This window comes from Balaenoptera musculus, chromosome 2, assembly GCF_009873245.2.
Source record: "Balaenoptera musculus isolate JJ_BM4_2016_0621 chromosome 2, mBalMus1.pri.v3, whole genome shotgun sequence".
In the NCBI taxonomy this organism is placed as follows: domain Eukaryota; kingdom Metazoa; phylum Chordata; class Mammalia; order Artiodactyla; family Balaenopteridae; genus Balaenoptera; species Balaenoptera musculus.
The window spans coordinates 59839461-59860899 of record NC_045786.1 but is presented as its reverse complement, the minus strand read 5'-3'; the positions used below and the strand labels follow the sequence as shown (position 1 = coordinate 59860899).

At 46.6% G+C, this 21439-nt stretch overlaps 1 protein-coding gene and 1 long non-coding RNA gene across 4 annotated transcripts; one reads left to right on the top strand and one right to left on the bottom strand.

The window, feature by feature from the left end:
• The first annotated feature begins 5645 nt into the window (after window positions 1-5645).
• Window positions 5646-11691, top strand: COMMD4 (COMM domain containing 4). 2 transcript variants are annotated; one of them, XM_036844262.1, is made up of 8 exons: window positions 5646-5716; window positions 9564-9635; window positions 9862-9927; window positions 10127-10166; window positions 10459-10578; window positions 10762-10842; window positions 11149-11325; window positions 11412-11691. In XM_036844262.1, exons 1-8 carry the CDS (start codon window positions 5714-5716, stop codon window positions 11450-11452), a joined length of 600 nt encoding a protein of 199 aa, XP_036700157.1. In that variant the 5' UTR covers window positions 5646-5713; the 3' UTR covers window positions 11453-11691. The 2 variants fall into 2 exon arrangements, 1 of the variants encoding a protein (XP_036700157.1); XR_005018844.1 differs by having other exon boundaries at window positions 10459-11325; window positions 11412-11626.
• LOC118890877 lies at window positions 8033-21270 on the bottom strand. 2 transcript variants are annotated; one of them, XR_005018845.1, is made up of 4 exons: window positions 21139-21270; window positions 19964-20086; window positions 10052-10192; window positions 8033-9209 (listed from the first exon to the last, which is right to left on the bottom strand). It is a non-coding gene; the product is annotated as an uncharacterized LOC118890877 (long non-coding RNA). The 2 variants fall into 2 exon arrangements; XR_005018846.1 differs by lacking the exons at window positions 8033-9209; window positions 10052-10192 and adding an exon at window positions 10495-10609.
• Between the last annotated feature and the right edge of the window lie 169 nt (window positions 21271-21439).

Below are 21439 nucleotides of genomic sequence, written 5' to 3'. Positions count from 1 at the left end.
TCAAAGCCTGCCACTAGTCACCACTGAGTGAAAAATTAGGTTCCAAAACAGAATATAGGGTAGGATACTATTTTATAAAGCTTATTTTCACATTTGCTAAAAGGAAAAACGCTATTCCTCCACACTGAATACTCTGACATCAAACGTGTGGGTTTCTCCCCACACCAACCAATTCTCCAGCTGAGTGTCCTACAATTCAGTTCAGTTCTGACACTGTCTACCCGAAGATAGCATCAGACCACACAGGATAAGGCTCAGTCCCACAAGACTGCCCCTTACTTCAGACACCAGTCGCCAAGTAGTCGGTCCCCTGGTCGGTCCAACTTGACTGCAAATCAGGGTCCTCACAACCCCTTCCTCGGGTTAGATAATTTGCTACAACAGCTCACAGAAGCTAGGCAAACACTTACGCTCACCAATTTACTATATAATAAAGGATATGTAAATCCTTTCGTGAGGATCCATTGGAGGGCAAGTCTGGTGCCAGCAGCCGCGGTAATTCCAGCTCTAATCCTGCCAGTAGCATATGCTAGTCTCAAAGATTAAGCCATGTATGTCTAAGTACGCACGGCCGGTACAGTGAAACTGCGAATGGCTCATTAAAGGATATGATAAAGGATACAGATAAACAGCCAGATGAAGAGACACATAGGGCAAAGTCTGGGGGGGTCCCGAGCACAGGAGCTTCTGTCCCCGTGGAGTTGGGGTGTGGTTCACAGATCATTATAGAGGCTTCATCATGTAGGCAGAATCAACAGTTAATTCACTCTGCAGCCCCTCTCCAAGCTTCTAATCATGGTTTGGTCTTCCTGGCGACCAGCCCCCATCCTGAAGCTACCCAGGAGCCCACCCAGAGTCACCTCATTAGAACAAAAGAGGCTCCTATTGCCCAGGAAACTCCAAGGGATTTAGGAGCTCTGTGTCAGGAACCCACGGTGAAGACCAAATGTACATTTCTTACTGGGTCAGAGTTGCATATGCATGGGGAAAAAGTCAGAAAGGGCTGTTAGAGTAGTTATTTGGGGAGAGAAGGGGTTTACTGATTTTTGTTTGTTTCTTTAACTTCTCTGTATTTTGTGATTTTTATTGCAATAATCTTTAGTTATATAATTCAAATGTACCAACTATCATTTTGAAAAATCAACATGAAGCCATTACCTGTGATCCAGCCAGGGCCTGCAGTTGGCAGGGCCAGGAAGCCTTCCAGATAGAGCAGGGCCTGCCGCCACACCAGTTTCACAAGCTGGGCTCTGCCTGGACACCCTTGCCCCGTGGTCGCCCACACCCCCTCCACATTCACACCTACCATCACCTCCTGTGAGTGAGGCCATCACCTCCTGTGAGTGAGGCCTTCCCCTTCTCAACCCTGGGTGCCCATACAATCAGAAGACATCTGAGTCTGCCTGTCTGTCTGTCTCTAAACAGAGAGGGAAGGGACTTCCCTGGTGGTCCAGTGGTTAAGTCTCTGCGCTCCCAATGCAGGGGGTCTGGGTTCAATCCCTGGTCAGGGGACCAGATCCCACATGTTGCAACAAAAAATCCCGTGTGCCACAACTAAGACCCGGCACAGTCAAATAAATAAATATTAAAACAAAAAACAAAAAACAACCAACAGAGATGGGGAAACTCCTCAGTGTGGGCACCCTGCTTGACCTATCACCCCAGAGCCTGACATAGAGAAAGAGACAGTGAGTATTTGGTAAATGAGTGAATGAAGGTGGAACTAATCCCAAAGAAGGTGATTTCCTAAGACCTTTCTCCAACACGTGCGACCAGTTCCCCTTTCAGCAGCCTCCTGGACAGGGAACCTAGTGTGAGGAGTAGCGGGTACAGAGCCCAATGTTTGCTGGGTTTTTAAAAATTATTTATTTATTTTTGGCTGTGTTGGATCTTCCTTGCTGCATGCGGGCTTTCTCTAGTTGCGGTGAGCAGCGGCTACTCTTCATTGCGGTGCACGGGCTTCTCATTGGGTGGCTTCTCTTGTTGCAGAGCATGGGCTCCAGGCGTGTGGGCTTCAGTAGCTGTGGCCCGTGGGCTCAGTAGTTGTGTCTCGCGGGCTCTAGAGCGCAGGCTCAGTAGTTGTGGCACATGGGCTTAGTTGCTCCACGGCATGTGGGATCTTCCCGGACCAGGGCTCGAACCTGTGTTCCCTGCACTGGCAGGCGGATTCTTAACCACTTCGCCACCAGGGAAGTCCCCAAAGCCCACTGTTTTCTGAAGCCTGGAGAGGCAGGCTGGATGGACACGGGGCTTGAGGTGGGGTCTGGGGAGGCAGAGCTGCTGCGGGGCCGCTAGGAGGTTGCCAGTCTCACAGAGGTCAGTCCTTGGGTCCCCCCTTGCCCGCAGCTGTGGCTGTACTGTGCAGTGTGGGAAGGCCTGGCTGAGGGTGACGATGCACAGGGACTTGTCTGGGACTGGCCCCCTGGTCCAGCCCGAGGAACTGACCCTGGACCGTGGGCCTGCACCCCCAGCCCCTCAGACCCCCTCAAGGAGACACTCACCTCTGATGTGGGGCTGCACAAGTTTGGCAGGCAAGAGAGAAAGGCGAGAGCCTGGGCATCAGAAGCCAAAAAATCACATCCTGGCCAGAGGCTGGACCGGACTCCCATGATGATCTGTGGGGCAAAAGGATAGGGTCTTCAACTAGCCCAGGGTCCCAGGGCTCTGGTCAGGGCTCTGGCCTTATGGGCTCAGTAACTTGGGCTGCCCCTCCCAGCGCTGACCTGGGGCTTTCTCTCAGGCAGGCAGGAGGTCAGACAGATGAGGCCTGAGCTCCCCTGCTTGCCTCCACCTCCTTACGAAGCCTTCCTCTCTCCACCTGTGAGGTGTGTGGGGTTGGGACAAGCAGGCGCTCACCTGTGGACCTCTGACTCCTCTGCACCAGGTGGGCCTGGAGAGCCTGGTCTACATACAATGCTCCAGCACACTCCACTAGCCACCGACCACCTTTTAATTCTTTGCTACTGGGGACCGTCCTACACCTTGTAGGATGTTTAGCAGTATCCCTGGCTTCTGCCCTCTGCCTTCTGGATGTCAGCAGCACTCCCTAGTTGTGATAACTAAGAGTATCTCCAGACATTGCCAAATATCCCCCTGGAAGACAAAATCACCCCCAGTTGAGAACCCCTGGCCTTAACACCTCTAGGACAATGTTGGGTCACAATAATGAGAGTGCGTTACTGATTCTGACTTTAACGGGAATACGTCTAGTATTAAAATATACACTAGTGGGACTTCCCTGGTGGTCCAGTGGCTAAGACTTCCTAATGCAGGGGGCCCGGGTTCGGTCCCCGGTCAGGCAACTAGATCCCACATGCTGCAACTAAAGATCCTGCACGTGGCAAGGAAGAGCCCATTGTGCTGCAACTAAGACCTGGCACAGCTAAATAAATAAAATATTTAAAAATATATATATACACTAGTATCTGTATACTCCTGTCCAGGGCTAGTACACAAGTATACTCTATCAAAGTTTAACTTGCAAAAATGAAAAACATGACTTTCATACAAGTGAAGGAATGCATGTCAAATATTTTATTCAATTAATGAGGGAACAGTAAGATGGTAAACCTAACTCGAAGAACATTCTGAGAAGTATTTCTAGTGCACTGGCAAAGGCATTTTGAAGTGTGTGCTAAGTTAGAGACAAAACCTGATAATTTCCCATGGGGCAATAAAACTGTAATCTTTGGGGTTAACTTTTCTATTGGACAGAAATCTGTGAGTTAACATATAATTTCTCAGGTACATTTTCCTACATGAGTGGTTTTCAAAGTGTAGTCCCCAAACTGGAAATCTCAGCACACCTGGGAACTTGTTGGAAATGCAAATTTTCAAGTCCCATCTGAGACCTATTGAATGAAAAACTCTGGGGGTGGGGCCCAACACTGTTTTAACAAGCCCAGCAGATGATCCTGATACACTGTAAAGTCTGAGAACCACTGCTCTAAATAGGCAAATAATCTTTATTTGTGAAACAAATCTGTGAGACAATGCTCCAGTATGACATTAAAAGGACATGTCACCCACCTTTTTGCCTTATTTCCAAATTTAAATAATTTGTCTTTTTGATGTTTGCTGTTTTGTTTTTCAAATACTCTATCAACTTAAGGCAGTTTTCATCTATTACTAATTTTTTCTTTTTTCTTTTTAATTAAAAAAATGGTTTCCCAAATTTATCAGTTCTTTTCTTCTTTAACCTACTGAGATGATGAAATACAAATGGAACTATCCTTATACTCTTAAAATAAAAATTTTTATTGATATGGTGTATTGTAACACACTCTTGACTTCAACATGCTGATGTTTATGATTTTTAAAAAGCTCTTTATAAGTGAGATCAATTTTAGCAGGAATTAGCTTTCCATCTCTTTCTATTTAGGGAGCAGTTTAATTGCCATAGGCTCTATCTGTACTTTGAAAGCTTGAAAGCCTGCAACAATAAAATAAGCGGGGCCTAGTGTATGGGTGAGGGGCATGGAATTGAAGACAGATCTCAAACTGTTCAATTTCTTCTTTGGTTATTGGTCTATTCTCTAGTGTATTTTTGTTGTTGCTCTTTTGGTTTTTTTTGTTTTTCCCTATTCAAGTGAACATGGGAAACTTAAGTTTTCCTAGACTAGCCATTAGCTCAAACTCACAAGTAAGCAGACTAATGCAATTTAAAGCAACCTATTTTTCTCCCATTAGGTTGGGAAAAATTAAGATAAACATCTGATGTTGGTGAAGCTGCAAAACAGTTCTCCTGAGCGTGTCAAATGTTACAGGCCTTTTTGCTAGGCACCTTAAGGGATTCATCAAAATGAAATAAAATACCTAGGCACTTGAAGGAGATATCTGGGGTACTGGTAATGTTTCCTTATTTGGGTGCTGGTTACATGGGGTGTATGGTTTATGAAAATTCATTAAGGGGCTTCCTTGGTGGTGCAGTGGTTAAGAATCCGCCTGCCAATGCAGGGGACACGGGTTCCAGCCCTGGTCAGGGAAGATCCCACATGCCACAGAGCAACTAAGCCCGTGCGCCACAACTACTGAGCCTGAGCTCTAGAGCCCGCGAGTCACAACTACTGAGCCCACGAGGCACAACTACTGAAGCCCGCGTGCCTAGAGCCTGTGCTCCGCAACAAGAGAAGCCACTGCAATGAGAAGCCCGCGCACCACAACAAAGAGTAGCCCCCACTCGCTGCAACAAGAGAAAGCCCGCGCACAGCAACGGAAGACACAACGCAGCCAAAAATAAATAAATAAATTAATTAATTAATTAAAAAAAAGAAAATTCATTAAGCTCTGTGTTTACACTACGTACAATTTCCTGTATGTGCATTCTATTCCAATAAATTTTTAAAATGTCTTTTGCCACAGCCCACAGCTGTATGTAATGGCATTGCTTACAAACATGGAGACGACCTGAATACCCCGGCAGAACGGAAGGCTCCCGCTCCCTTAAGGCGAACAAATTAAACGGCTTCCACTCCCTCTTCCTACTGCTTTGGTTCTGTTCTCAGTTAACCTGGGGGTTGGCGCTGGTCCTTGCCAGGGAAGGGTTCTGGGGACTGAGAAGGCGACCCAGTATTCCGCCCCAGCAGCTCAGAGCTGCGCGACTTGCTCCCGCCCCGATCCGACAGGGTCCCCGCCCCAGCGTCACGTGACCGCCACATCACCTGACCCGGCGCGACAGGAAGGTGAAAGTCTTGGGCGCGGGCTTCCTGGCGTGATGGTGAGGGATGAGGGGTGATGCGAGGCAGGGGGTGCTGGGGGCGGGCAGAGTAGGAGACCCCAAATCTCACCGCCGCGGTTGCGGGAAGGGTGGGACGCCGGGTGCGGGGAGATGGGAAGTCTGCCGGGCCCCTCAGCAGACACTTGGGTGCAGTCGTGAGGGCCGAGGCTCTGGTAGAAAAAAGCCTCCCTTCACCCTCCTCCCTGCAGGATGAGTAGGGCAGGGCGGGCCGGCAGGCTAGGAGTGCCTTGACGGGAAGGAAGGGCCCCCGCGCCCCCAGGCCACGAGCTGGGGCTTGTCCCTCCAGGCCTTCCTCTGCCTCTCCCAAAGGTGCCCACTTCCCAGCGCTCCTGTGGGACCTGGAGAAAAACTTGCTTACAATTAAGCTCAGTCTTCTGCACTGTTAGGAAGGCCCTTCGCTCTTCCCAGAACCAGAAAGGAGTAGATTTGGGGTTGGGATTTCCCAACTCATCCATCCATTCATTCCTTCAACAGATTGTGAGTGCCTGCTGTATACCATGCACTGAGACTTTGGCTGCAGGAGGAAAGGGCCAAGTTGGAAGCTTGAATGGGCAGTCATAGTTAAGACTTGAGGGGAAGGGTCCAAACTCACCTTGTGCATAGTGTCAGGGAGGCGACCCAAGGATGACATCATATGAGGGCCTGGGAGCAGGGAAGAAAGCTAGCTGGGTGCAGTGCAGTTTGCGTACCAGGGGTTAGGAGGCATGGAGCGGGGCTGGTGGGAGGCTGTATCTTCAGACAGGGAACAGCATTCAAAGACTTCAGGTGAGAGAGAGCATGGCTCCCTAGGAATGAATGCATTTCATCACCTGGAAGAGTAGAAACTGCAGGCTAGTGAAAGATGAAGCTCGACAGGTAAGCATAGACCAAAGCTTGCTGGGTCTTGAGAGCCACATAGAGGAGTTTGGACTTTAAGAAGAGGGTGCTGGGAAGCTAGGAAGAGCCTTTCAGCTGACTTGTGGAGGGAGCAAGAGGGGAACAGAGAGCCCAGCTTGGGGCAGCAGGCCCCCCAGGAGATGGTAGTGACTTGAGATAGGGTGGAGAGAGTGGAGATAGAAGTGGGGGAAATCAGCAGGGCTCAGGGACTAAATACATGAGGGAAAAAGGAGAGGGAGGGGTCTGGGCTTGGTTCCCAGGTGGTGGTGCTCACTGGGGTGGGGGCACGTTTCAGCTGGAAGAGAACCAGCTACTTTGATACGCACTGAGTGAGGCGTCTGAGCTGCCAGGTGCAGCTGGCTAGGAGACAGTCTAGATTTAAGTGTCTGGAGCTCAGAAGAGAATCTACAATGGCAGTTATAAATTTGGGAGTCATCAGCACAAAGATGATCATTGAACCCTGAAACGTGTAACCTGTCTCAGCCAGAATATGAGTTGGGAAGAGAGGACCTAGGACAGAACCTAGAGAAAAGCCAGCATTTTAAGAAATTGCACAAGGAACACGTGCTTATGGTAAAAAAGTAAATAATATAGAGATGGTAGAAGTCAGAAAAAATGCAGAGATGGTAGAAGACTTCTATGGGTAGAAGTCAGGGACCCATGAAGTTAGGAAAAATATTACCTCTCAATTTTGGCTAACTTCAAACTGAAATTTAGTATTTTCTTCAATTATGAGTGTTGGCAACAAACCCCAGTATGATTAGCAGCACCTCTGACTTTGTCACTAATAGAAATCAGATATTTTCATGTCACATTACAGCTGTTGGCATTGTTTACATATTGTTTATGCTCATTTCTAAATTACTGTCATTATTTGACTTGAAACATATGTCACATCACCAATTTGTTTTGAATACTTTGGTAACTTTTTTTTTTTTTTTTTGGCCACACGACACGGCTTGCAGGATCTACGTTCCCTGACCAGGGATTGAACCCAGGGCCATGGCAGTGAAAGCCCAGAATCCTAACCACTAGGCCACCAGGGAACTCCCTATTTTGACAACTTTTAATTAGTTTATTTTACTATGGAGTTTTTCCTATGTATTTAAAAAAATATTTATTTATTTATTTGGCTGAGTCGGGTCCTCGTTGCCTCACGTGGGATCTTTTGTTGCGGCGCTTCTTGCAGTGCGCGGGCTTCTCTCTAGTTGTGGCGTGCAGGTTTTCTCTAGTTGTGGCGCGGCCTCCAGAGCGCGTGGGCTCTGTAGTTTGTGACACACGGGCTCTTTAGTTGCGGCACGTGGGCTTAGTTGCCCCGCAGCATGTGGGATCTTAGTTCCCTGACCAGGGATCGAACCCGCATCCCCTGCATTGGAAGGCAGATTCTTTACCACTGGACAACCAGGGAAGTCCCTCCTGTGTATTTTATACATCTAAAAACATCATTTTGGGAAAAGCCTATAGACTTCACCAGATGCCTGATGAGTCCATGCCACAAAATGGGTAAAAACTCCTGAAATAGGAGAAGAAGTACAAGGCTGTCCTTAACACTCCCACCACCTCACCAGCAGTCCCAGTCCCCAGCCCCAGAATAATGACAGTAGGCAGTCTGCAGGGATCACCATTTGGGGGCTGGGGAAAGGAGGGTGAGCCAGAAAATGGGACAGAGGCCAGGCCATAGGGAGAAATCCAGAAGAGTATGTGGCTTCAAGAAGAAGGATGGGTTTGTGTCAGATGCTGCTGAGGAGTTGAGGAAGAGGAAGACTAGATTTAGTGAAGAAAGTCATTTGTGACCATGGCTAGAGAACTTCATTGGAGGCCCACGTAGAAGCCCCAGTGCAGTGGGGTCAGGTGTGATCAGGGGGATGACAGGTGAAAAGGAGGATTGGAGGTTGAAGGGTCATGGAGCAGGTCTGAAGTGACTGATAAGGTGAACGATGGGGCCAAGTAGAGGACATGGGATTATGGGGCTGCACTGAGGGCCCAGCAGAATCAGGAGAACGTGGACTGACCGTGTACCCAGTTTGCGGGTTTCGTTCCCATCATCTGTAAGCAGCCCAGATAGAGGGGTGGGAAGGTGAACATCGCTGTGCATTAGAGCTTTGCCACAGAAGCGGGACAAAGGACAGTTGATTGGGGGGTGGAGGATATTGTCAAGATGTGGTTGACCAGGTGGGTTTGCATCCTAACGGAGGAGATGGACCTTGAATAAGTAATAAAATGTGATATATGCTGTGATAAATGCCATGGAGATCAAGAAGGAAAGATAAACAGCTGAAGTATGATGGTGAAGAGCTGTTTTATTTTTTTAACAGCTTCCTTGAGAAAGAATTGACATAAAACAAACCATGTGTGTGTAAATATATGGTTCAATAAGTTTTGATGCGTATATGCTCATGAAAACATTACCATGATCAAGATAATGAATACATCCACTGACCCCCAAAATTTCCTTGTGTGAGGGCCTATTTAAGAAAGCATAGTCAGAGAAAGTCCATCAGAAGAGGTGTCATTTGAGCAGAGACCTGAGTGAAGTGAGAGAGCAAGCCACGTTTAATTTGCAGCAGGAGCAGCAGGGAGGCCAGTATGGCTGGAGCTGGGGAGGGAAAGGAGGAGAAGGTGAGATGGTCACCGGCACCCTGAGGCCAGGTGCTTTGTTGCATTCCATGCTGCACCCCCAGTGCTTAGAGTGGGCTCTCCCATGGAGAGGGTGCCCAGTCATGTCTGCTGAGCACATGAATGCCTGGGACAGCCATGAGAACAAGGTTTGGTGGCAGGGTGGGTCAGGGAGAGGGTTCTTCAAACAGCCTGGTAGTAGGGGAGAACAGGTGGGCCAGAGGGCACGCATCTTGGACAGGGAGCAGGAACCCTGAGGAGCAGTAGCGTGGGAGACGCCTGGCCATACGTCAGCCGGCCCTCCAGCCTGACCACCTACCTCACTCCCTTGCAGAGGTTCCGGTTCTGTGGTGACCTGGACTGTCCTGACTGGGTCCTGGCAGAGATCAGCACGCTGGCCAAAATTGTTGAGTGCATGGGGTCTTGGGGGTGGGGGCAGAGAGGGATTGCGGCTGGGGGTTCTGAGGGTGGAGGGTGGTGAGGTCACTCTTGAGTTGGGGCCTCCGCGCTCTCGGGCTATCCGAACATGCTGTGTGACTGATGATGTATGTGGCCAGGCCTCTCTGAGCCAGCCCAGCAGCATGGAGGGGTGAGGTGGGTCAGTCTGGCTGATGTAAGGCCTTCCCCTCCAGTCCTCCGTGAAGCTGAGGCTGCTGTGTAGCCAGGTGCTGAAGGACCTTCTGGGACAGGGGATTGATGTGAGTGCAGGGCCCCGCACCCCACTGTCCCATGACCCTGTGACCCCCACTACCCTGAAAGTGCACCAGACCCAGGGAGACGGGTGATCAGCTCCCACCCTCCCTGGATACCTCGTGTCCTTACCGCAGGATCCACGCCAGGGGTTGGGGGCTGGTGAGCAGGGGCCCGGCACCCCTTGAGGGCCTCCTTTCTCCACAGTATGAGAAGATCCTGAAGCTCACCGCTGATGCCAGGTTTGGTGAGTACCCCACTGGGTCCACAGACCTTTGGGCAAACCCGGGTACTCAGCCTGGGGCCTGGCACAGAGGCCCCTCCTCCCAACAGCCCACTCTGACCCACCTGCCTCAGCAGAGGAGCATGAGGGAAGAAAGACACTGCCAGCCCTAGGGTCCTCTGCCCGCTCCCAGTGGGGCAGTAGCGGCGCTCATGGCTCAAGGAGGCCTGGGGGCTCTGAGCTGAAGATAGTGGGGTCACAAGGAGGTGGCTGGGGCCACAGTGACACCCCCCACTCCACCCACGGCTCCCCCCAGAGTCGGGTGATGTGAAGGCCACAGTGGCAGTGCTGAGTTTCATCCTCTCCAGTGCGGCCAAGCATAGCGTGGATGGCGAGTCCTTGTCCAGTGAACTGCAGCAGCTGGGGCTGCCCAAAGGTACGGGGACGAGGGCAGGCAGGTGGGTAACCTGTGGGCCAAGGGGTGCCAGGCAAAGGTCAGGCTGTGTGACCCTGAGATGCACCTTGCCCTCTCTGGGCCAGGAGCCTGAGACCTGCCCTTTGAGTGGCCTAAGCCCCAGCACCCACCCGCTAGCTCAGGGGACCTCCCTTCGGCCCCCAGAGCATGCAGCCAGCCTGTGTCGCTGTTATGAGGAGAAGCAAAGCTCCCTGCAGGAGCACCTGCGGGCCTGCAGCTTGCGAGGTGAGTGTGGGGTGCCAGGGTGGGGGCTGGGCTCCATTCTAGAAGGTGCATGTGGCTTGGGAGGTGTTGGTCCTCAGAAAGGAGACTTAACCACATCACATGTCGAGCAGTCACAGAGCTGGGATTCCTGACACCAGCCCCAGTTTCTTTCCTCTGAGATCTGCTGTGGGTAATCTGAGCTCCTGGATCAGAGGGATGAGAGCTCAAAGGCCACATAGCCCTGAAGGGTTCAGGGCTGAACCAGGGTGTGGGCTAGGGCTGCCTGGCTCCCCTGCCTGTGACCCTGAGCCCCTTTCGGTCTTGCAGTGAATAGGCTGGCAGGCGTGGGCTGGCGGGTGGACTACACCCTGAGTTCTAGCCTGCTGCGGTCCGTGGAAGAGCCCATGGTGCACCTGCGGCTGGAGGTGGCAGCTGCCTCGGGTGCCCCGGCCCAGCCTGTTACCATGTCCCTCTCAGCAGACAAGTTCCAGGTCCTCCTGGCAGGTGAGGCTCAGCTGTACCTGGAGGGTAAGGGGCCCTCCCAGATCCTGCCTAACTGCCGCCTGCCTACCTACCTCTTCCCCCTGCAGAACTGAAGCAGGCCCAGACCCTGATGAGCTCCCTGGGCTGAGAAGAAGAGCTCAAGGGGCCCATGTGGAGCTGCCCTCCGAACTTCTCTTCAGGGGGTGCCCCAGCTCCAGGACCCTAGGGGCCTGGCCTCCTGGATGTCTGGCTTCCTAGGTTACCACCTGAGGATTCAGCCTAGGGATCCTGAACACTCTTGCAGCATTGTCTTCCCTCCCCCATGAAAGGCACATGTCAGTGGTTTTCATGAGAAGGAAGAATAAACAGAAGTGTAAGAAGTGTAAAGAAGTGTGTGCATGGATTTCTTTTGGGTTCAAATCAGAGGTTTTCATGAGAGAGACCAAGTGACATAGTGACCTCCCTGACCTATCGCACGTTTTCTTTTTTCTTTTCTCAGCTGCTGATTGAGGCAGGTCAGGGTTGAGGCAGAACGAGAGCCAAAATGAAACAGCTTGTCTGTAGACAGGAAAATCAGGGTTCTAGCTCCCAGTCCTATGATGCTCTTGGCTCTGCCCTCTCTGTGCTGGCCCTGTCCTTAGGCTGGCAGCAAGTGGGTGGCCCCAACACCAGATACCCCAGGTAGAGAAAGGAGAGAGCCCTTGCCTCTCTGTCATCTTCTTTAGGAAGAGAGAAGGCCCATGCCTGAACCACTCACTGGCAAGTGGAATGGGATAATCGGCTGAATGTTTGTGATGCACCCATTCCCCACCCCCTGCCAAATTCATATGTCTAAGCCCCAACTCCCCGTGAGATGGTTTTAGGAGGTGGGGCTTTGGGGAATAATTAGGTTCAGATGAAGTCATGAGAGTGGGACCCTTGTGATGATTAGCGCTCTTATAAGAAAAGGAAGACAGACTCTCTGTACCATGGAAAGCATGTACCGTGGAAAGGCCATATGAGAACTTAGTGAGAAGACAGCTGTCTAACAAGGCAGGAGAGAGCCCTCACCAAGAACTGATTCTGACTCGAACTTGGACTTCCCAGCCTCTGGAACTATGAGAAATAAATGTCTGGTTTTTTGGGTTTTTTTTTTAAATAAATAAATTTATTTATTTATTTTTTGGCTGCGTTGGGTCTTCGTTGCTGTGCGCAGGCTTTCTCTAGTTGCGGCGAGTGGGGGCTACTCTTTGTTGCGGTGCACAGGTTTCTCATTATAGTGGCTTCTCTTGTTTCGGAGAACAGGCTCCAGGGCACGCGGGCTCAGTAGTTGTGGTTCGCGGATTCTAGAGCGCAGGCTCAGTAGTTGTAGCACACGGGCTTTGTTGCTCCGTGGCACGTGGGATCTTCCTGGACCAGGGCTCAAACCCATGTCCCCTGCATTGGCAGGCGGATTCTTAACCACTGCACCACCAGGGAAGTCCCTAAATGTCTGTTTTTTAAGCCACCCAGTCCATGGTATTTTGTTATAGCAGCCTGAACAGACTAAGACAAGTGGCCTCCCAGGACTGGCTTAGGCCAACTAGGGTCCCTTGTAGAACAGACTGATTCCAGGTGTGGGGCAGGGAGAATACAAGGTAAGCCCAGAACATCTCGGGGTCCAAGGAAGCTATCAAAGAATAATAAGTAATGTCAACAGGAGCCAGCTCATCCCACTGGCTAAAGATGGGACAATTTAAGCATCAAAGATATAAGGACTCACTCCCCTCCTGGCTTCTGCTTCTGGAGAATTGGAGCAGATGGGCTTTTCTCTATTCCTTCCACTAAGTTCAGCTAAAAACCTTAGACATTATATATAAAACAAACATAAGACTATGAAAGATGACGAGAAGAAGGCAGACTGGCTAGACCTCAAGACCTGAAGAACAACACAGCAGAGAATTCCTTAGATTTTCTTTTTGCTTCATGTATCCCAAGCTGGGTGCTGGAGAAGCCATCCACCTAGAAACAACACACAGACAAAGGAAGGCCCGACAAAAGCCTACTCTCTCTAGGCAACGGACCGGGAAAAGGACAGTCCAGCGGGACAGAAAAAGTTACAGACAGTAACGGCTGTACTCCAGCCACACCCTGCAGAACTGCAGCCCCTCTTCGACCCCTGACTGCAAAGGCTGAGTGGAAGCCTAGACTCCCACCCCATCCAGCAATAAGGAGGTGGCATACCCCTTTCCCCACTGGTACTGTGTCAGAGGAGGCCTGCTAAAAGAGAAGATTTAAATAAGATGCAGAGTCTCATAATACCCAAAATGTCTAGGATGCAATTTTAAAAATCATTGTACCAAGAACCAAGAAAATCTCAACTTGAATGAAAAAAGACAACAAATGCCAACACGAAAATGACTCAGCTGTTGGAATTCTATGCTAAGGATTTTAAAACAGCTATCATAAAAATGCCTCAAGTCTCAGCAGAGAAATAGAAGATATAAAGAACCAGATAAAAATTTTAGAACTGAAGACTACAATAACCCAAGTAAAAATCTCAGTGGGTAGACCTAACAACAGAAGAAAGAATCAGTGGATTTGAAGATAAATCAATAGAAATTACCCAGCCTGAACAACAGAGAGAAAATAGCTTGGAAAACAAACAAACAACAACAACAACAACAACAAAAACAATAAAATAGAGTCTCAGGGACCTGTAGGACTATAACAAAAGATCTAGTATTTGTGTTGTCAGAGTCCCAGAAGGTGAGGAGAAAGAAGGTAGGACAGAAAAAGTATTCAAAGAAATAATGGCTAAAGTTTTCCAAAATATGGCAAAAGACACAAACCTACAGAGTCAAGGAACTGAATGAACTCCACACAGGTTGAACCCAAAGAAATCTATGTCAAGATACATCATAATCAAACTTCTGAGAACTAAAGAAAAAAAAAATTTGAAAGCAGCAAGAGAGTGATGACACCTTACATATAGGGGGAAAACAATTTGAATGACTGAATATCTCATCAGAAACCACAAAGGCCAGAAACAAAAAGCGCAACACATTTCGGGCCCTGAAAGAAAAGCGTCAACCCAGAATTTTATATTCAGCGAAAATCACCTCAAGAGTAAAGGGGGAGTAAAAGAATGAAATTAGAACATTTTTCTCACACCATATACAAAAACTCAAAATGGATTAAAGACCTAAATGGTAAGACTGGATACCATAAAACTCGAAGAAAATGTAGGCAGAATACTCTGACATAAATTGTAGCAATATTTTTTTGGATCAGTCTCCTAAGGCAAAGGAAACAAAAACAAAATTAAACAAATTGCACCTAATTAAACTTAAAAGCTTTGGCACAGCAAAGGAAACCACTGACAAAATGAAAAGACAATCTACAGAATGGGAGAAAATATTTGCAAATGATATGACCCATAAGGGGTTAATATTCAAAATATATAAATAGCTCATACAATTCAATATCAAAAAAACAAGCAACCTGATTAAAAAATGGGCAGAAGACCTGAATAGACATTTTTCCAAAGAAGACATAGAGATGGCCAACAGGCACATGAAAAGATGCCCAGCATCGCCAGTTATTAGAGAAATGCAAATCATAACCACAGTGAGATATCACCCCACACCTGTCAGAATGGCTATCATCAAAAAGACCACAAATAACAAATGTTGGCAAGGATGTGGAGAAAGGGGAACCCTTGTACATTGTTGGTCTGAATGTAAATTGGTGTAGCCACTGTGAAAGCAGTATGGAGGTTCCTCAAAAAACTAGCAATAGAACTACAATGTAATCCAGCATTCCTACTTCTGGGTATTTATCTGAAGAAAACAAAGGCACTAATTCAAAAACATACATGCACCCCAATGTTCATAGTGTGTGTGTGTGTGTGTGTGTGTGTGTGTGTGTGTGTGTATGTATGATATCACTCAGCCATAAGAAATAATGAAATTTTGCTATTTACAAAAATATGGATGGACCTGGAGGGTATTATGCTTAGTGAAATAAGTTAGAGAAAGACAAATAGTGTATGATATCACTTATATGTGAAATCCAAGAAATGAAATGAATGAATATAACAGAACAAACAGACTCACAGATACAGAGAACAAACTAGTGGTTACCAGTGGGGAGACAGAAGGGGGAGGGGCAAGATAGGAGTAGGGGATTAAGAGGTACGAACTACTATGTGTAAAATAAATAAGCTTCAAGGACATATGTACAGCACAGGGTATATAACCAATGTTTGATAATAACTTTAAATGGAGTATAATTATAAAAATATTGGATCACTATGTTGTACACCTGAAACTACTATAGTATTGTAAATCAACTATACTTCAATTTGAAAAATGACAAAATTGTAAGGCATTTTAAAAAAGAGTAAAGGGGGAAATCAAGACATTCACAGATGGATAACTAATATAATTTGTCACCAGCAGACCTAATCTAAAAATAAAAAGGCTAAAAGGAAACCATAAACAAAACAAAAAGACAACCCACAGCATGGGAGAAAATATTTGCAAATGATGTGACCGACAAGGGATTAATCTCCAAAATATACAAACAACATATGCAGCTCAATATCAAAAAAACAAACAGGACTTCCCTGGTGGCACAGTGGTTGGGAGTCTGCCTGCCAATGCAGGGGACACGGGTTCGAGCCCTGGTCCGGGAAGATCCCACATGCCGTGGAGCAACTGGGCCCGTGCGCCACAACTACTGAGCCTGCGCTCTAGAGCCTGTGAGCCACAACTACTGAGCCTGCGTGCCACAACTACTGAAGCCTGCGCACCTGGAGCCCGTGCTCCGCAACGGGAGAGGCCACTGCAACAAGGAGCCGGCGCACTGCAGTGAAGAGTAGCCCCCACTCGCTGCAACTAGAGAAAGCCTGTGCGCAGCAACGAAGACCCAACGCAGCCAAAAAAATAAAATAAAATAAAATAATAAAATAAATAAATATGTTAAAAAATAAATTGTTAAAAAAAACAAACAACAAACAACCCGATGAAAAAATGGGCAGAAGATCTAAATAGACATTTTTCCAAAGAAGACACACAGGTGGCCAAAAAGCATATGAAAAGCGATGCTCAACGTCGCTAATTATTAGAGAAATGCGAATCAAAAGTACAGTGAGGTATCACCTCACACCAGTTAGAATGGCCATCATCAAAAAGTCTACAAACAATAAATGCTGGAGAGGGTATGGAGAAAAGGGAACCTTCCTACACTGTTGGTGGGAATGTAAATTGGTACAGCCACTATGGAGAACAGTATGGAGGTTCCTTAAAAAATTAAAAACAGAGCTATTATATGATCCAGCAATCCCATTCCTGGGCACATATCCAGAGAAAACCATGATTCAAAAAGATACATGCACCTCAGTGTTCATTGCGGCACTATTTACAATAGCCATGTCATGGAAACAACCTAAATGTCCACCAACGGATAAAGAAGATGCGATACCTATATACAGTGGAATATTACTCACCCATAAAAAAGAATGAAATAATGCCATTTGTAGCAACATGTATCGACCTAGAGATCATCATACTAAGTGAAGTAAGTCAGACAAAGAAAGACAAGTGTCATATGATATTACTTACATGTGGAATCTAAAATATGATACAAATGAACTTATTTACAAAACAGAAACAGACTCACAGACATAGAAAACAAACTTATGGTTACCAAAGGGGAAAGGTGGGGGTGAGGGATAAACTGGGAGGTCAGGATTAACATATACACACTACTATTTATAAAATAGATAATCAACAAGGACCTACTGTATAGCACAGGGAAGTCTACTCAATACTCTGTAATAACCTATATGGGAAAGGAATCTGAAAAAGAATAGATATATGTATATGTATAACTGAATCACTTTGCTGTACACCTGAAGCTAACACAACATTGTAAATCAACTATACACCAATATAAAATAAAAATTTTTTTTTAAAAAAGGCTAAAGGAGGATCTCCAAACAGAAAGGAAATGACAGAAGAAGAAATCTTGAAACATCAGGAAGGAAGAACAATGGAAAGACTAAAAACATGGATGCAGTAGACTTTCCTTCTCTTGAGTATTTTGAAATATGTTCGACAGTTGAAGCAAGACAAAATACTGTTAGATGTGGTTCTCAATGTATGTAGAGTAGATATTTAAGGTTATTATAAACAAGGGAGGGTAAAGGGAAGTAAGGTTTCTCTATACTTTACTCAAATTGATAAAATGTCGACACCAGTGAACTGTGACAAGTACATACATGTGTATAGTGTAATACCTACAGCAACCACTTCAAAGGGTATGCAATATAACACACTCAAAAACAATATAGGTAAGTCAAACTGGAATTCTAAAAGATGTTCAAGTAGCCCACAGGAGGGCAAGAAAAAGAAGACAAAATGAAAAACAGGGAACAAACAAAGCACAAATAAAGTGGCAGACAAAAAAGTCACAAAGATGGGCTTCCCTGGTGGCGCAGTGGTTGAGAATCTGCCTGCCAATGCAGGGTACACGGGTTCGAGCCCTGGTCTGGGAAGATCCCACATGCCGCGGAGCAACTGGGCCCGTGAGCCACAATTTCTGAACCTGCGCGTCTGGAGCCTGTGCTCCGCAACAAGAGAGGCCGCGATAGTGAGAGGCCCGCGCACCGCGATGAAGAGTGGCCCCCGCTTGCCACAACTAGAGAAAGCCCTCGCACAGAAACGAAGACCCAACACAGCCATAAATAAATAAATTTAAAAAAAAATAGTAAGATGTCTATTCCTTATGACTAGCAGCAAACTTTAAAAAAAAAAAAAAGTCACAAAGAAATTTCCAAGTCTCATCAAATATATAATATGAACTTGGTTTCCTAGGTAGCATTCCCTCTTCTGTGTTGTCACAGAATCCCGTAGAATCTCTCATTGTTATTGTAGCACTGCATTAATTTTGTATTTACTACCTGCCTTTTACCAGCCTTTCTTAAGGATGAGAATTGTATATCCCTGTTTGTGTAGCCACAAAGACTAATATAGTACTCTTTCAGTAAGTGGGGGTAAAAGATAAATATTGCAACAAATTTAAAGATATCAAACGTGGAAAAAAATCTATGAGTCCATTAAAGATAACCCTCCCAAATCAATTCTAATTTGTCACCATTGGATATTATTGCACCAAATTCTTAGTCTAAAAATTGATAATTAAAGAGAAGGGTTTCAGAATTTATCCTTTTTAGTATTTCAGAATACCCAAATAACCCTAGTCAATGAAGTAAATCTCTTCTTTACAGAAGAATTCCTGCTCATGTAGAAGGAATGACAGAATTAGAAAATCACCATTTTGTAACTCCCAATTAAATACTTGATTGAGGCAAGGATCACCAGTGATGATAAAGCCATTAGGTGAAAGGTTGATGTGATGTGAAACTGGGTATTTGCGTGGTGCTAAAGAATCACCACATGTAAACAACCCAATGTCCCTCTGCTGGTAAGTGGATAAACATGCTGGTATGTCTACACAGTGGAATACTACTCAGCAATAAAAAGGAATGAACTGATTGATAAGCATAACAACGTGGATGGTTCTCAAATGCATTATGCTATGAGGAAGAAAGCAGACACACAAGGCTACGTGCTGAAGATTCCATGTACAGGCATACCTCGGAGTTAACTGCAGGTTTGGTTCCAGAACACTGCAGTAAAGCAAGTATGGCAATAAGGTGAGTCACATGAACTTTTTGGTTTCCCAGTGCATAGAAAAGTTTTGTTTACACTATACTGTAGTCTATTAAGTGTGCAATAGCATTGTGTCTAAAAAAACAATGTACTAATTAAAAAATACTTTTTATTGCTGGGGGTGTGGGCGAGGGATGGATTGGGAGTTTCGGATTGGCAGATGCAAACCATTATATATAGAATGGATAAACAACAAGGTTCTACTGTATAGCACAAGGAATTATATTCAATATCTTGTAATAAACCATAATGGAAAAGAATATGAAAAAGAATATATATATAAATGTATAACTGAATCACTTTGCTGTACAGCAGAAACTAATACAACATTGTAAATCAACTATACTTCAATAAAATAAACTTAAAAAATACTTTATTGCTAAAAAATGCTAACCATCATCTGACAATGGAGAATTGCCACAAACCTTCAATTTGTAAAAGAAAATGCAATATCTGTTAAGTGCAATAAAGTGGAGCGCAATAAATGAGATATGCCTGTGTATGATATTGGCAAAAACTATAGGGGCAGAAAACAGATCAGTGGTTGCCAGCGGGTACGGTGTAAGTGTTGACTAAAAAGGTGCATGGGCAAATTTTGGGGGGGGGTGATAGAAATGTATTATCTCTTGATTGGGGTGATGATTATGAGTGTATGAATTTGTCAAAACTCATACTCTAGGGACTTCCCTGGCGGTCCAGTGGTTAAGACTCCACGCTTCCAATGCAGGGGGGCACGGGTTCAATCCCGGCTGGGGAACTAAGATCCTGCATGCCGTAAGGCACCACCAAAAAAAAAAAAAAAAAAACCTACCAAAAACAAACAAACCAAAAAACTCACACTCTAAAAAGGATGAATTTTACTGTATGTACATTTTAACTTAATTTAAACAAACAAAAATAGACCAACAAAACAAAGAAATCACCCCATAGATTACTTAGTGGTCACAAGGTGTGAAACATACCTTTACAACGCAGAAGTCTGGCTGTCACAGCCTCACCAGTGATCAATTTCAGCCTCACTAAAGTGAGACAACCAGATGTTGGGCGCCTCCTAATGTGATGCAGTTTGGAGTACAGAGCAGCACCTAGGAGACATATGTATTTCCAAGCTTTAGATCTAATTTCTGGTGTGCAGGGAAAACTAGAGATAGAGGAACAAGTTAACAACACCCAAGGAAACATCAGACAAATCCAGAATGTGATGGGGCATCTCAAAGGACGATTGGCTTGGAATCTTCAGAAAGGTCAGTATCATGAAGACCAAAAAAAAAGGAGGTGAGGTGGGTAAGAGGTGGGGAGGGTGGTTCCATCTAGATTAAAGTGACTGAAGAGACATAGAATCCTTATTTGGTCTCTGCCTTGAACAAACTAGCTATCAAAGACATTTTGCGGACAATTAGGGAAATCTGAATGTGGGCTATGTATTAGGTAATATTAAGAAGTTATTGTTGGGACTTCTCTGGTGGTGCAGTGGGTAAGACCCCGAGCTGGAGTCGATCCCTGGTCAGGGAAATAAATCCAGCATGCTGCAACTAGGACCCGGTGCAGCCAAAATAAATACATAATAAATAAATATTTTTAAAAAAGTTGTTAACTTTACTAGCTCGATAAAGGCATTGTCTCATTTAAAATACTTCTGTCAAAATAAATGAATAAATAGATTAAGGGGAGAGGAAGGAGAAGTAGTATGGATCCTGGCTGTGGGTCAGGCACCAATGCCTGCTACACTTAGGATGAAAGGCCAGCTCCTTACAGAGGCCTCCAGAGGTCGGACCGGACCAGACCTGACCTTGCTTGGGTGTCTGTCCTCACCTCTCAGCACTCCCCCCAGCCACCTTCTTTGAGTGGGCCAATCGCTCGCTTTCCAGCCTCCAAGCCTTTGCATTGGCAGTTCTTTCCGCCTGCCGTAACGACTCGTCCCCTCTCTTTTCCGGATGGCTGCTTCTGAGGTTTCAGCCTAAATGTCATTGCAGAGAGACCCTCCTCCACATCGGAAGTAGGTTCTGCTCTCGGCTCCTGCCTTTGGCTGCTTGGCTACACTTCATCACCCGTGGTGATGATGTTTACTTGTTATGTCTGACTAGCGTTGAAACTTAGAGCCACCACCGGGTCCCCAGAGCCTGCATTTATCGCGCACCTGTTCGCGCCCTGCGCACAGCTGCAGGCGCCTCTGCTTCGGGACGGTGCTTCTGTTTCCTGCTGGGAGTGCCGACCCGGTCCCGGACTAGCCGGGTGGCTTCTCACAGCCACAGAGACAGCTGCAACCCGGCACCTCAGACCTGACGCCGGATCCCGCCGTCGCCGGGCAGCGGGAAGCCAGGTTTTTCCGCCACCCCCCAGCCAGGTGACTTCCCCAAAGCCTTTCCCACACCCCAGGCCCCCCAGCTCTGGGACCCCACCCGGAACAGTCTTTGCCACCTACCTGAGGAACTACACTT

What these genes read in the sequence shown, in the direction of transcription:
- COMMD4 (XM_036844262.1), top strand. An exon ending in GCAGCTGGGGCTGCCCAAAG is followed by an intron (nt 10,579 to 10,761) that starts GTACGGGGACGA and finishes TTCGGCCCCCAG; the next exon opens with AGCATGCAGCCAGCCTGTGT. An exon ending in GCGGGCCTGCAGCTTGCGAG is followed by an intron (nt 10,843 to 11,148) that starts GTGAGTGTGGGG and finishes TCGGTCTTGCAG; the next exon opens with TGAATAGGCTGGCAGGCGTG.